Consider the following 14,556-nt stretch of genomic DNA (forward strand, 5'->3'; position numbering starts at 1 on the left):
TGTTTTCCAAAGTCTTTTGCAGAGTGCCAAGCAGGTATAGAAAGATGCTGTGATGAAAACGCTTTGGGACAGAGACAGTGGACAGACACTTCATAGCTCTTAGAGGAGAGAGGGCATCCCCCAAGCACAAGCACAGAAAAGCAGTGATGAGAAAACACAGGAATGTCTAACAGTTTTGCCCAAGGCATACAGAAGATTTCAAAAAATGGTTTAAGGACTTAGTTAGTGGATTCACTGACCTTTATCAAAGGTCAGTGTCAAATGTAATCACATTTAAAAAGAAAAACAAAAAAAATCCAAGTTACTTGCACAATGTACTCCTATATAACTATTAATAGTGATATCCATCTTAAAATGACTTCTGTAACTTTTATTGTACTTCGAGGGGGTAGAACAGATTTATACTTAAAGTTTGGAAAACTGCTCCCTGATAAAGCCATTATAGTAATTGCACTGGGTCTGTTTATTAATTTGTCACAATTAAGTCAATAAGAGCTTTACTAATGTCCTATTACTTGATTAGTTTTGAAAGTGATTATCTTAAGAACTCAACTTAATTGGAAGCCTCTCAATTTACAAGGTACATTAAACTCTCAGCATCTTAAGATTATTCAACATATGCAGGTCAATTACCAGTAATCACTGTTTTGTATAAATGTTCCATAAAAACTATAGCATGACATGACAAAAGAGGGAAAGCAAGATTTAATTAATAATGCTAAACTCCACTTGACATTTCCAGGAGAAAAGGGCACCGTGAGCATTCATACAGTCTTCCTGAGACTGGGTCTGCTCCTAAAAGTCAAACAAAGAAAAGCGAGCACCTCTCCACCTTACAGATGAAGGTAATTTGTCATGATTGCTAAATCACCAGATTGCACTGCCTGAGCTCATGCCCAGCTGCACATTAATTTCCAGATTAATAATTACAATTAATTATTACTATTGCTCCATCACTTTTCTTTTTCCAGTTAATAAAACAGACTGCAATCAATTATTGTTCCTCTCATTTTCAAAAACAGATCAACTATACCTTTTACTGCACAAGCAGGAAACATGGAGTGGAGATTGTGAGGCCTTAAAAAATGATTGGCTGTGGTATAAATATTTTATATTGACCTTCCAATTTTTACTCAAAGATTCAATGCAGTTACTTTAATATTTACAATGAGAAAGAGTTACGAGGACTGAGAATGTGCCTGGATACCAAGCTGATTTTCAAACACTTTTCCAAACAATTTTATGAACCTTTAAATTAAACTTTATTAATTAGCTATTTGAAAGATGTGCTACACACTAACAACATGAGTTGGTCTTGAGAAGAATCACAGGAAAATTGATCACTGTTCCATTAAAAACCTAGGATGGCAAGTTCCTTGAAAAGATGACTCCACCACTGACCTGCATTGTAGGAATTCTGTGTTCTGACTTGCTCTTAATCTAATTTCTTCACACAAAATACATTTCAAATCACCAATGCTGATTTGTGTGAATAGTGCGAACAATGCTGAATCTGTAAAACATTAGTTCTGTGCATTCGAAAAACTTGAGAGGAAAGCCACTTTGAGTTTGCTGCATTCAAATAACTGTAATTTTCCTGAAGCAGCATTTTCCTGGTGAGTTAACTGCTTAAACGATGGGGATGCTGGGGGGAAGCAGTGGCCAGAGTTAACAGTCCAGTCCCGTGGGTTTCTGTACCAAGGCTCTCTACCAAAAATTGAAGAGTGAGGAAAGGACCTTAACCGACTTCCCACATGCCACCAGTCATTTCTTAAGGGATGCGGACAGATTGTCTCTAAATTGCCTACACATTACCTTTTATACATTTCTGCACTTCGATTACTTGTATGCTGCAATTTAACCTTAAAATGCAGGACCTTACAGCAGTATAGAACACAAAATTTTCCCCCAAACATCTAATATATGGTTGAGTAAAACGTCAGCCAGTTGACTCCATCCACATGTCAATTTTCTGCCACCGCCCCACCAGCAGCACAGCAGTAATGGGGGACAGAGAGGAAAGGGGGTATGCAGAGGTAACGAGGACGGCTGGAGCCTGAGTTCAGAGCCAGATACGTCTGCTCCTTCCTCCAGGGATTAAAAAAATACTGAAAGCCCCATTTAACCTGAATATTAACTCCGATTATGACTGGAGATGTGAGAAGAAAGGGAACAGTTCAGGCCCTCGGAGGCACTTCAAAATCCTACTGCCTCACAAAGCAAGACAAAGACACAGCAAAGCATCCTTTGCACAAAATTGCTGGTCCCTCAAGTCTTTGGAGAGAAGGCCTGTATACAAGTTCCATGTAAACTGTTATCTCTCCGCTTGTCCACTTGCAATCAATAAGTGCCTTTAGCTTGGTCGAGCCCCCACAAGCTGGCATGGACACAGTGATCAAAAGCTTGGAGAAAGGACCAAAGGATCCAGAAGAAGCTGAGGTCCTGTTGGGCAAACAAGTGTGTTAGGCTCGCCCTCTTGCACTTTGCCTGATTGATGCATGAGCTCGGGGCAGCACCTTGTGTGTATAGTCTATGTAAGGCTGCAGGTGCTTGCCCTCAGGGTGGCAGATTGTAGATTGCGTATTGCCTGCCACCATTGGGAGGGGACATTTTTTGCTATTGTTTGCCAGAGAAGGTCCCACCCCCCTACCCCGGCCTGTTTGCTCATCAGCCTTGAGAGAGAGAGAAGGGGTTTTCCCTGCCTGCTTGCTCATTCGCAGTTGTGAGACTAAAAACAGAACGGCCCACCATCCTCCGGCTCCACAGTTCCTTTACCTTCTGCCTAAATCCAATGGGAACCTGCATGGCCACGGTCCCCAGCCTTAAGGTCCCCTCTTCCTCTGGTGGGAGAACACTGGCTGCCTCTTTTTTTTTTTTTTTTTTTTGGCCCTGGAATGCCCTTAGGTGTAGGACCAGGGCATCAGCTGGTTATAATAAAGTCACTTTGCCTGACGCCACAAGACCAGCTTTATGATAACGTCTCCTTTTTATGTTACCTTAAGGTCCTTAATTAAAAATGGCTTTTGTTTTTCTTCTGCTCTGTTAAAATGGCACAAAGCTTGCTTTCTAGTCTTACCTGATAGAATAATAGTAATAATAATAATTCAAGAGACAAAAAGACATTGTGAACTCTTTTTGGGTAACCAGTGACTGGGGTTAGCTGCTTTCTGGGAGAATCGTCATGCAGCTTAGAGTTAAGTGAAAATTCTGGGTAACAAAAGTGAGTCAATGAGGGAAACCACAACCCTCTTCCTTTCCATGGATGTTTAACTGACTGCCTCAGAGCCGCTGTGGCAGGCAGATTCTGACCAGCTCTGGTGGGTGGTTCAGTCACTGCTTGTATTGTAACAGTTCTCAAAGTATAGACCATGGGCCAGCCGCATCAGCCTCTGCATCAGTTGGGCTCTGGTTTGAATCGCAAATTCTGGAGCCTTGCCAAAGCCCAATGGATCTAAAACTTTTGGGGCGGGACCCAGCAATATGTGTTTTCATAAGCAATTCTCATAGACTTTAAAGTTTGAGAACCACTGTTCTGTTAAAGCTGGTGGGCATTTTCAAACCAACTTTCTAATATTCTATATTTCAATAAGTTGACAATCACTGGGCAGGGAAAAGTTTCAAAGTTCACTGAGAGGAGAAATGAAACTATCCTCAGGATATAAATACTAGACATAATAAAGCAGTGATTCTCAACCCCGGCTGAATATTAGAATGCCCCGAAGAGGCTTATAAAAATGCCAGGACTTTACTCCAAACTGATTGAAACAAATTGGGTGTAGAGAGACAGCAATAAGATATACATACAGTTTTAAAAATGCCCCAGTTATTCTAAAGCACTAGGAGGGTTGGGCATCATTGACAGAAAGTAAGTAACCACAGCAGTCAGACCCTTGATAGAAACAGGACAGCCGAGAAATGAGGAAATAGAATGTGAATGTTTATAGCAAGGATACATGTACCTTTCCACTGGCTGGTTGTACTGCATTAGGCACTAGTAGCATGCAGAAGGGGAGAAAACACTACATTTTATTGCCTTATGCTCTTCTTAAATCTTATGGATTATAGAGTTCTTATTTCTAGAGGATAAAATTCAACAATAAATATAATTTTGGAGAAAAAAAATGTTTTGGCCTGATAGATAAATTCCAAAATAATTATATATAAAAATAAATGTTTGAATATATAGCCACAACTCTTCCACACGCACTACATGAAGACATTTTCTCCATATTTCCAGCTTGTTCTACCAATGACATCTTCCTTCTTGATCTAAGAAAGTGGGACTTGAGCTTGAGAATGGGTTAGAAGCATTGAGTGGCTTAAAAAACTGAAGATTATCATAAAAAGGCATCAGAATCAAGTTAGTTTTAGCTATGTTATTTTATCATATACTGTATTTTAGAATGCAAGTTCAGAACAAGACCATCAATTAACCATTCTAATTTATGTTTATTTCATAGTACATAGTACTTTGCAATGATTACTCTTCTACATAGAAATTCATTAGATTTCCACAAAATCCTTATGAGATCATCAGGACAGATACTAGTATTGTTTTTATTTTAGTTTTACTTATGAGAAAATAAGCTCAGTTACCTGAGTTATTCAAGCTCAAGAGCTATATAGACAATGTTAATAAATAGCAGCTTTAACCAAGGTAATAATATTCTAATGTCTAATATTAATAGGTGGGCATATAAGTATTAAAACATTAAATATGATTAGGACTGATTCCAAAAGAGCTTAAATGACCAAATGAATTCAAATAGATAGAAGAAAAACCCTATATAATAAAACATCTAATAAAAAATAAAAACATAAAACAGGTTAGCTTAAAATACTTGGTAAGACTGTAACTTCTTTTTTACTTTTCTATAGTTTGTAGAACGTTGAATTTAACAGATCCATAGCACATGTAATCCAAGATAGAACTGTAGAATGCAGCTCTGATTTTCTGCTAAGGATATATCACAGCTACAGAACAGTTTTTAGGGCAATAAAGGGCCATTTTGCCTCTTAGAATATTAACAAATCATTAAATAAATTTGATCAGCTCATGTTCAGATATTTATTTCTAGATATTTTTTCTATTATTTTTATGATGTTAAGGTATAGAATTGTAGCTGTAATTCTAAAACATACTACATTCTTTCAAATCTGAAACCAGCTATTTTAAAAAAATGGTTAGCAAATTCAGTGATCCAGAAATTTATATTTCAACTGTCAAGTTGAAACGCAAGGAGATATATAGAAAATATTTTTAAAATATTTAACCTAATTACACTGTCTTTCAGAGTTTGTGTCTATTAAAACTAACCAACTCTAATATTTCATCATCTTACAATACTGAAGTACTGAGAAACCCAATAAAAGGCTACTGCCTTTTGTTACAATATATATACTACATGCTCACACAGGATAATCTTTCATTATTAGAAAACATTAAGTTATGTACCATTGTTAATTAAGGCCCCATTTCAGTTAAAGTAAAGCAATTTGCAATTTAATTATAATAATACAAACTGCAATGTAACTAATGATGAAGTACACATTTGCATTGGATAATTAGTCAGTGAATAAAACTTTACATAGCAGGAAATAAAAACAGGTGAGAGAGTTGTGCCTCATTCATTGCCTGGCTGACTAATGAGAGCTACAATGCAGATCAGTCATTTCTCAGAGCATCCCTTGATGTGTGCAATAAAAGCACATGCTATAGACACTTCTGCTAACCTAATACAACCACCAGGAAAGTGTCACTTCAGAAAAATCCACAAAGAGGAACAAGTGATAAAACGGTACACAGTAAGACTAACTCGTTTATCAAGAAAGACAGAATAATTATTTGAAATTCCCCAGAAGGTATGTCCTGTGATAGAAATGAATAATGGGAACAGATCCTATATTATTTAAAATTAAGAACACACTTTAGAAAACTCAAAATCAAATAAGTTTAATCTACCTAGGCTTGAAATACACACATATGGAAATGGTGAAATACTTGATTTTACAAACCAGAGGTGATTTTTCTTCTTTAGGTTGGAAGAAAAAGTGCACATGGTCTCTTGCTAATAGTAATAACAAGATCAGATATCAAATTTTGACAGTTTCACTTTAGAGAAATTGAGTTCTACCAAAATCTAATCTGCTAAAAAGGCAATGGTTTCCTTTTAGCGGAGGTGTTATGCAAGTTACGCATTTCCATTCTACTGTCGTGTTGGTAAAGCAAGCACGTTAGCCTACTCAGGCACTGTATATGTACCACCTAGGCATTCAAGCAAATCACCATTTGCTATTAAAGCCCAATTCCAATTAATTTACAACTTAATTTAGCAGCTCTTGAATTAAGAATTTATTACAGATGTAGCAGAGAGATAACTATAAAATACGTTTTTTTCTGCACAAATTTTGGGACTGACTTCCTAATGTAGAATGAGAGTAAATTATGTAGGTTCTCTGCTATTCTCAGTTTGCACAAATACTGAAATCCAATTTGGCTGATTGGGGTTTTGGCTCCAAATGCATAAACTTCTCCAATTCAAAATACTGCTTGCTTCAAATTTAATCCAGTGAGTTCTTATTATCTCTCCTTGGCACAGACTATCTACATTTGTCAATTACAGTAGTGTCTGTGTAATATAGAAAATACATATATTGTGTTTTACCAACTGGGCTGTGACTACCCAGAAGGAGAGGCCATGTCTATTTCCTTTTTAAACAAGGTGAAGAGAAGTGGACAATCTTCCCAGGACCTAGTACAGAAACGTCATCAGAGTAGGGACTTAAATAAATAAATGCTTACTTATTTATTTTTACAAAGAAAAGGTAAGGAAACCTATTATCTTTAGGTGATAATCTGAATGTTAGACAGATATAAACAGATAATACCAATAAGTTCACATTTTTTGTTAACAGTTGTTGGCAAAGAGCAGCATTCATAACTATTTTCAAAATCTAGAGGGAAGAGCCAAATTATATTATAGATGGCATATCCTGTGCCTCTCCCATCCTAATTATTGCCAAGAATTTCAGAGCCAGTCAACAGTGAGTGCACAGCTATTCTAAAAAGCATCCTTAAGCACTTTCCTTCCTCTTTGGCATCCTTCCACAGACACTCCCTTATTCCGAGAGGGTAATTAAGAAAATATGACTGTGCCAGACATATTTTTCCTCTCTTCTTTATAATTTCTACTGGTGACAGTCTTCAAAAAGCTACTAGAAAGAGAGCTCCATGGCAGCTGTCCCTCATCCCCTGGCCCAAACTGCAAAAACATACGAATTCGGATGAAACAGCATATGTATCCAGGTTGCTATCTACAGTGTATCCTGAAATGCAATTATTGCAGATGAATATGAAATGCTGTTTTCTTCCCCTAGTGGAAATTCTTTTAAGATGACAAATTAGCTTCACAGCTGAAAGGAGAGTAGATTCGATGAGTGGGCCTGACTGGGCAAATGGGTAGGAGAAGTTTTAGTGGACTGATATTATAAGGTGTTAAGAAAAATCTGAATGCCTCATTTAGTGAATTTTCAAGAGGCACAGATATGAAAGAGAATAGAGGATTCACTATTTAATAGTTTTAGAAATATACCTTTATATACCAAAAAAATATCTCCGTTGTACACTAAGGACAGATTTAACTGAGAAAATGTTCTCTTGGCTATTAGAAATAAACACTAAGTAAAGTTAAGTATGCTTTAAAAGAACCCAATTTCTTATGCTTATATCAAGAGAGGCTAGAACTAATTAAATGATATTAGCACCTTACAATAATTGACTGAATTTTTGCAAAGATGTAGTAGGCCCACATGTCTGTTAGTTTTAGTAAGCCTTTATCTTCCAAGAAGCAATAAGAACTGGTTCCATGGAGCCTGACCGGTGGTGGCTCAGGGGATAAAGCATTGACCCAAACTGCTGAGGTTGCTTGCTGGAAACCCCGAGGGTCACCATCTTGAGTGGGAGCTCACCAGCTTGAGTTCCAAGGTCGCTGGCATAAAAAGCCCAAGGTTGCTGGCTTGAGCAAGAGGACACGGGCTTGACCCTTCCTGGTCACGGCATGTGCAAGAAGCAATAAATGCACAACCAAAGTGAAATCAACTCCGCGTCGATGCTGCTCATCCTCCCTTCCTGTCTCTTTCTCCCTCACGCTCTTGCTCTTCCTCAAAAAATAAATAAAATAAATAAAATTAAATTAAAAATTAAAAAAAAGAGAGAACTAGTTCCACGGAATCTTCTGGTAGATGGCTAGAGAGATGATTCACTTCAGTGCTTTAAACCTGGGGACCTCAGGCTGCAGGCGGGCTCCGGGGGCTCTGTTAGCTTTTGGAAACTAATGATATGTGTACTCATGAATATCTAATTTATGAGGAGAGGGCCACGTTGCATTGGAATTTCAAAGTGGCCAGTGAACCTGAAAACTGTCACAGAAGAACAATTAAAGTAGCCTAACTTCCAGCTTACAAATAAGCCTGGAGACCTAAAATGACTACTCTAAAGATAAACCTACAGTAACTATAAAACATCCAGGACCAGGTCTCTTGATATCCAATTAGCTCAGTGTATTATTCTGCCCATATCATTTTTCTCAGAGTGTACATAGGGAAAAACGTGCTAAATATGCACGGCATTCTTGTAACCAGATTTTACTTCAGGTAATATAGAGTAGTTTCTAGGTCAGAATACTGTCTATAAATACAAAGTCTGAAGATGTGGAAGGTAATATCGGTGGTCTACATGAATTGAATAAAAAACTCAAGCAAATGCCATGCTGCCTCTAAGATAAGCTCATACCCACTCCAGCCTCCAGACCCTGCAGCAGCAGATGCTGTGCCTTCCAGATCACGGAGAAAGCCTTAGGACCCTTCAAGGGGAAAACAGGTCCTGGGATATCATATTATACAATAGAGAACAGCCTCATCAACAGGGACCAGTCGTGTGGACTCTCCCCACTTTACTGCTTCAACACAGCTGCCCCCCCCCCACATTTATAGACAGGGACAGGATCATTTCAAGGTGCACATATATAACATACAAATGAAAACAATACATGACGTTTAACTGATTTTTCATGACTAATTTTAGGAAAGAATGTCACTAAAATAAATAATGAGGAAAATATCTGTATTAATCCTGCCAAACCAGCCTGTGCATCTTTTCCGCATTTATAAAACAAGAAAGCTGTTTCATTATGCCTATGCATCAATGTGTGCGTAAACATCAAAGTACACATTCTAGCTCTACCATTTATATAGCGTATGATGACAGACAAATGATTTCATCTGTCTGTGACTTGAGTTCCTCATTATTAAAATGGAGATAACAGTACTGACATTGTTGGATTGTTGTGAGGACTAAATATGGTAATTTGTGTAAAGTGTGTATAACGAAGCTTCATATTTTATGATTTCATAAATAGCTATCATCACCACCACCACCACCACCTCCACCACCAAAGGCATATGTGCAATTAATTACTTATAGGGAAGAAGGAGTTCAGGAAACTTAAAATTGTTTATTAACAAAATACTCAAGCTATCATGAAAATTCAAACTATTTCCTGGGAGAATGCCAGGAAGTCTTCAGCCAGGTTTTTCCCACAGCCTCATCATACTAACGGGTTCTTCTCCCAGAAGGGATGAGGAGGTCGGGTGATCCGAGTCGGTGGAGCAGCTCCCCTCCCTGTTGTAACTGTGGGTGGGACAGCCTCAGGTGCCCCCTACCCAGGTCTCACTGCAGGGGACATCCGGTTAGCCCAAGTGTTCTACCTCGGAAATACTTTCAGGACAATTGTAAAGATAATGGGGACATTCTTGGAATCGGAGACACTTTCACTGATGCAATGTCCCCATGATAGTGGAAACCTCAGGACACGTCTAGCTTGGATGACTCCACTGGGGTCACGCTGTCCCATGACAGAGACCCATCTAAGGCCATGGAACACTGAAAAATTAACAACTTCTAACACAAGGCCCGATGCCAAGACTCCCAATGGTGTAAGTGGCCGATATCAAACAAGTGATTATTCATCCAGTGTTTATTTCAACTTAAAATACGTTGTCGAAAATGAAGAGTTTTACCTTTTTAAGTTCAGCAATGCCCAAGGTATTCCAGAGGGAGTGTGAAATGCAGGCAGCAATTTTACCCCAAGTTCCACTGCTTTCTTTCGAAATATCTGAAAAGTTAAACAGTTCAGTAAGCTTCTGTTGTAAGCAAAACAAAACACTGTGCTACTATCTCACATTTAGCACTTATTTTAAGATTTTCTATATATTAAAAAAAAATTAAAAGTTTCTCAAAAGAATTCCCAAATAGAATTACCGAGGAAATAAGAGTGGTCTAAGGCTCACTGTGTTCTGGGGTATGGATTCCACTTCTGGTTGCACATGAGAATCACATAAGGAGCTTTAAAGAACACTGATGACTGGGTTGCACTCCTGAGATTCTAATTTCTATGGTTTGGGGCTTCCATATGAGAATATTTTCAAGCATTACAGGTGATGTCGGGTGGTTCCACTGTGCAAGCCAGGGAGAGAACCACTGTTGTTAGCGGATAAATCTTGGACTGCAAATCAGATCTGGTCCTGTTCTCTCTTCGTCTATTTACTAGGGCACCATGAAAGGAAACCTGAGGGAAGGGGGGTGAGTGGGGTAATGATGAGTAAAGGGGGTCAAACATATGGTGACAGAAGATGATGTGACTTCGGGTGGTGGGCACATAATGCAATATACAGATGATGTATCAAAGAAATGTACACTTGCCCTGGCCGGTTGGCTCAGCGGTAGAGCGTCGGCCTAGCGTGCGGAGGACCCGGGTTCGATTCCCGGCCAGGGCACACAGGAGAAGCGCCCATTTGCTTCTCCACCCCTCCGCCGCGCTTTCCTCTCTGTCTCTCTCTTCCGCTCCCGCAGCCAAGGCTCCATTGGAGCAAAGATGGCCCGAGCGCTGGGGATGGCTCTGTGGCCTCTGCCTCAGGCGCTAGAGTGGCTCTGGTCGCAACATGGCGACGCCCATGATGGGCAGAGCATCACCCCCTGGTGGGCAGAGCATTGCCCCCTGGTGGGCAGAGCGTCGCCCCCTGGTGGGCAGAGCATCGCCCCTGGTGGGCGTGCCGGGTGGATCCCGGTCGGGCGCACGCGGGAGTCTGTCTGACTGTCTCTCCCTGTTTCCAGCTTCAGAAAAATGAAAGAAAAGAAAAAAAAAAAAAAGAAAGGAAAAAAAAAGAAATGTACACTTGACACTTATCTAATCTTATTAACCTATGTTACCCAATAATTAAAAAGAAATAAAAATAAATACGTAAATAAATAATACCCACAAACAAAAGAAAAGAAGTTGTAAAAGGCTGTATTACACATAATTGATACATCTTCTTAGCTCTTCCTCTGATGTTAAGTGTAGGTGATTTGAAAGATACAAAGTTAAATCAGGCACAGATTCTGCCCAGAATTTAATAAAAAATAGAATATATGTACATAAATATCTAGAATACAGATAAAACAAGAGCTGGAGATAGAATCATCTAGGAGCTCAGAGAAGTTCAATCAGGCTGTGTGGTAGAGACGGCACTTCCATGCGGGTTGTACACAGTATGTACTGGGAGCTAGGGATTGGGGTGAGGGGCAGGACGGGCAGGGCACATCCTGAAGGCAGCAGTCTAGTCACAGGTGGAGGCAAGCAGGGGCCTGCAGAAGAAACAGCCCGGCCAGCTTGCCTGACCAAAACAGGGGAATGCGCTAACCAAGGTCAGGCACACACATAGCACTGACCTAGATCAGGGACGGTCATAAACATGAAGCTAAGTTGTAGTTTGTATGACAATAATAATGGTATTTCCCCAAGAATTTCTCCTCTTTACTGTCTGAAATTCTTTCTGGCCTTGGCTTTTAGCCACCTGCTGTTTTGGTATCGTCTATTGGGGGGGGGGGCGTGTGTGTGCGTGCGTGTGTGTGTGCGCGCGCGCGCCCTCTTCCCACTGCACACCCTCTTAATCATAAGCACTCATTCTCCACAGCTAAGCCTTCAGTTCTCACCCTGTTTGCATTCCCTAATTCAACTTCCCATTGTAGCTTTAGTTCTGTACTTCTACTGGTGTGTTTACATCACAATTTGGGTGTCTTATCTTCTGTCACTTGACATGTCCAAGATAAAATCAATCATTTAATGTCTCAGGCAAACTCCCCCAGTTCTGACACTGACAATGAGTCCCTGGCTGCGACGCTCCTCTGCCCTCTTCAAATGCCTGGTTCACTCTTAACTTCAGCAGTCCCTTTTAATGTCCCTTCTAAGAGAGGTCCTTTTTAGCAACCCCATGTAGAGTTGGCCATTCCCATTTATTGCCTATTGTATCATCTTTTTTATTTTCATCTCACTATGCATTTCATCCTAAAGATCTTATTTGATTATCTGTTTATTTTTTGACAACCCCAACAGATGTGAGCTTCCTGAGGACATGGACTGTGTCCTGTTTTGTGGTGTGCATGTGTAAATGGAGATAAATGTATATGTATATTTTCCAGCAAAGTAACTGGTACTCAATAATAAATGTTCATTTCATAAGTAGACATTGCTGGAGCACTGTAAAGAGAAACAATTGATATTCTACTGTTTGCAAACTGCTCCATCCTATTTGACTGGTTTCTACTGTCTGCAGATAATGAATGATGTCAAGTATTCCAGAGTCTCGATCTTGGGCACAATTACAAAATAGTTTTGGATTGAAACATTAATTTAACTATTGATACTTTCAATGCATGTGAGTCTGAATCAGTTCCAACTCTTAAGGTTTGATTTGTTACTTTCTCCTGAGATATGAAGAGAGGTTACTTGGAGAAGGAATCCACATTCTAAAAGAGAACATCTTCATAGCTAATAAAGTGGGTAGGTAATAAAATTCCAAACTAGCTTACACAGTTAATATAGTTAAAAGAATAAAGGAGAAATGTCACAAATCATTCTAAAGGGCAGTTAAATTTTAACTGGCACATATTGGATAATGTGCTGGACAGCAAATGCTCATAAGAGGAACACTAAGTGGTATCTCAGTGTTCCTTCAAAAGAGGGCAGGCATGATGGGGAAGCGTTGAGCCCGGGGCCCACAACATGTGGGCGCTAGCACTGGCTCTACTAGGACTTCAGTGGGAGGCCTGACCAGCCCCCTAACTTTTCTGGTTCCCAGTTACCCTTGTAAAGTGGGAGAGCCAGGCTTGTAATTTCTACTTTCAATTTGTCACTGAAAAAAACGAATATTTAGAAGTCATAAAGCAAGTGCTAAAATGAGACTGGCAAAAAGCAAAATTATGGTCATGTTTTATGAAGATAAGTCTTAACTTGCCATCTGATTCTTGGTCAATCTCCTTTTGGAGGGGAGGATTTTATAAAGTTAAAAGGGCAAAATGGAAATAATAGCTAATAAATTGTCATCCTTGCTGGTAATAGAGGGATTGAGCAAGAAAAGGATAGTTTCTTTTTTTCAATGACCAGTTTGAGATGAGCAAACATCTTATGCATCAACAAAAATCTTAAAAAAAATTCTGTATTATAAAGATTCTCATTTCATTCACTGCAAAATAAAAACTAATATAACGTGCTGAAAGAAGAATGGTAAAATATGATGAAATAGCTTCTAAAATAATCTTCCAAGCATGCAACTTAGAAATAGGTTTAAACAAAAATATTTATGATCTGATGTTAAGGATTTCAAAATAACTGTACCAAAACTGTATCTTTTCATCACACTTAAGTAACATCATCACAGTCTTTGATCAATGTTTTAAAAACTTCAGATTTTAGAATCTATCAAATAAAAACATTTATCTTTTCACTTTACCCTTACAGATAGGATTAGACAAGGCTGTAAAACAAGATGTATGGCTTTCTTTGGTTTTCCAGTTTGCAGATCCCCGAAGAACTGCACACGAATATTTACATGTCAGAGCAAAGAGTGGAAAGAAAAAATGAGTAAGAAGAGACAGCTCTGGAAAGAACCAGTTTCGGTTCGGGCATGCTTCAGTCTGAAGTGCACAATCAATATCAAAGCCTCCCTTCAAACGCTCATGCTGAACTTCACTGTTACAAGATCAAACACTAATTCCCCATTAGTAAAAGCAGAGTTTACCTTTTACTCATTCTTGCTACTGAAAGCTTTCAGCACAAGATGTCATAGATATGATAAATATCTTTGGCTAAAAAACTACTGAAATAAACCATATATTGTTAGCTGAGTTGATTAACAACATTTAAGCAATAAATACTTATTGAACTATTCTGGCTTTCCAGTTGGAAGTGAAACCTCTAAAGGCTTACATATTCAAATAAAGACATATAAAAATAGTTAATCCAGCAGAAACTATAGCTGGAAGGGACATCAAAGGTCACTATTTCCATAATCTTGGTATACAGATGAGGAAACTGAGGTTCAGAGCAGCCTTCTTCTCCTAGTGTAGTGGTTGGCAAACTCATTAGTCATCAGAGCCAAATATCAACAGTACAATGATTGAAATTTCTTTTGAGAGCCAAATTTTTTCAACTTAAACTCTATAGGTAGGTACACTGTTAT

General features: G+C 38.9%; 1 protein-coding gene across 2 annotated transcripts in view; it reads right to left on the reverse strand.

The window, feature by feature from the left end:
• MAN1A1 (mannosidase alpha class 1A member 1) overlaps positions 1 to 14,556 on the reverse strand; it is a 163,622-nt gene that overhangs the window by 60,345 nt on the left and 88,721 nt on the right. For both annotated transcript variants that reach the window (XM_066248528.1, XM_066248527.1), the window contains exon 6: positions 10,078 to 10,172. In XM_066248528.1, the coding sequence (XP_066104625.1) occupies positions 10,078 to 10,172 (95 nt within the window). The remainder of the gene's footprint in view (positions 1 to 10,077; positions 10,173 to 14,556) is intronic.

The sequence above is a fragment of the Saccopteryx bilineata genome, chromosome 12 (genome assembly GCF_036850765.1).
Source record: "Saccopteryx bilineata isolate mSacBil1 chromosome 12, mSacBil1_pri_phased_curated, whole genome shotgun sequence".
Lineage (NCBI taxonomy): Eukaryota > Metazoa > Chordata > Mammalia > Chiroptera > Emballonuridae > Saccopteryx > Saccopteryx bilineata.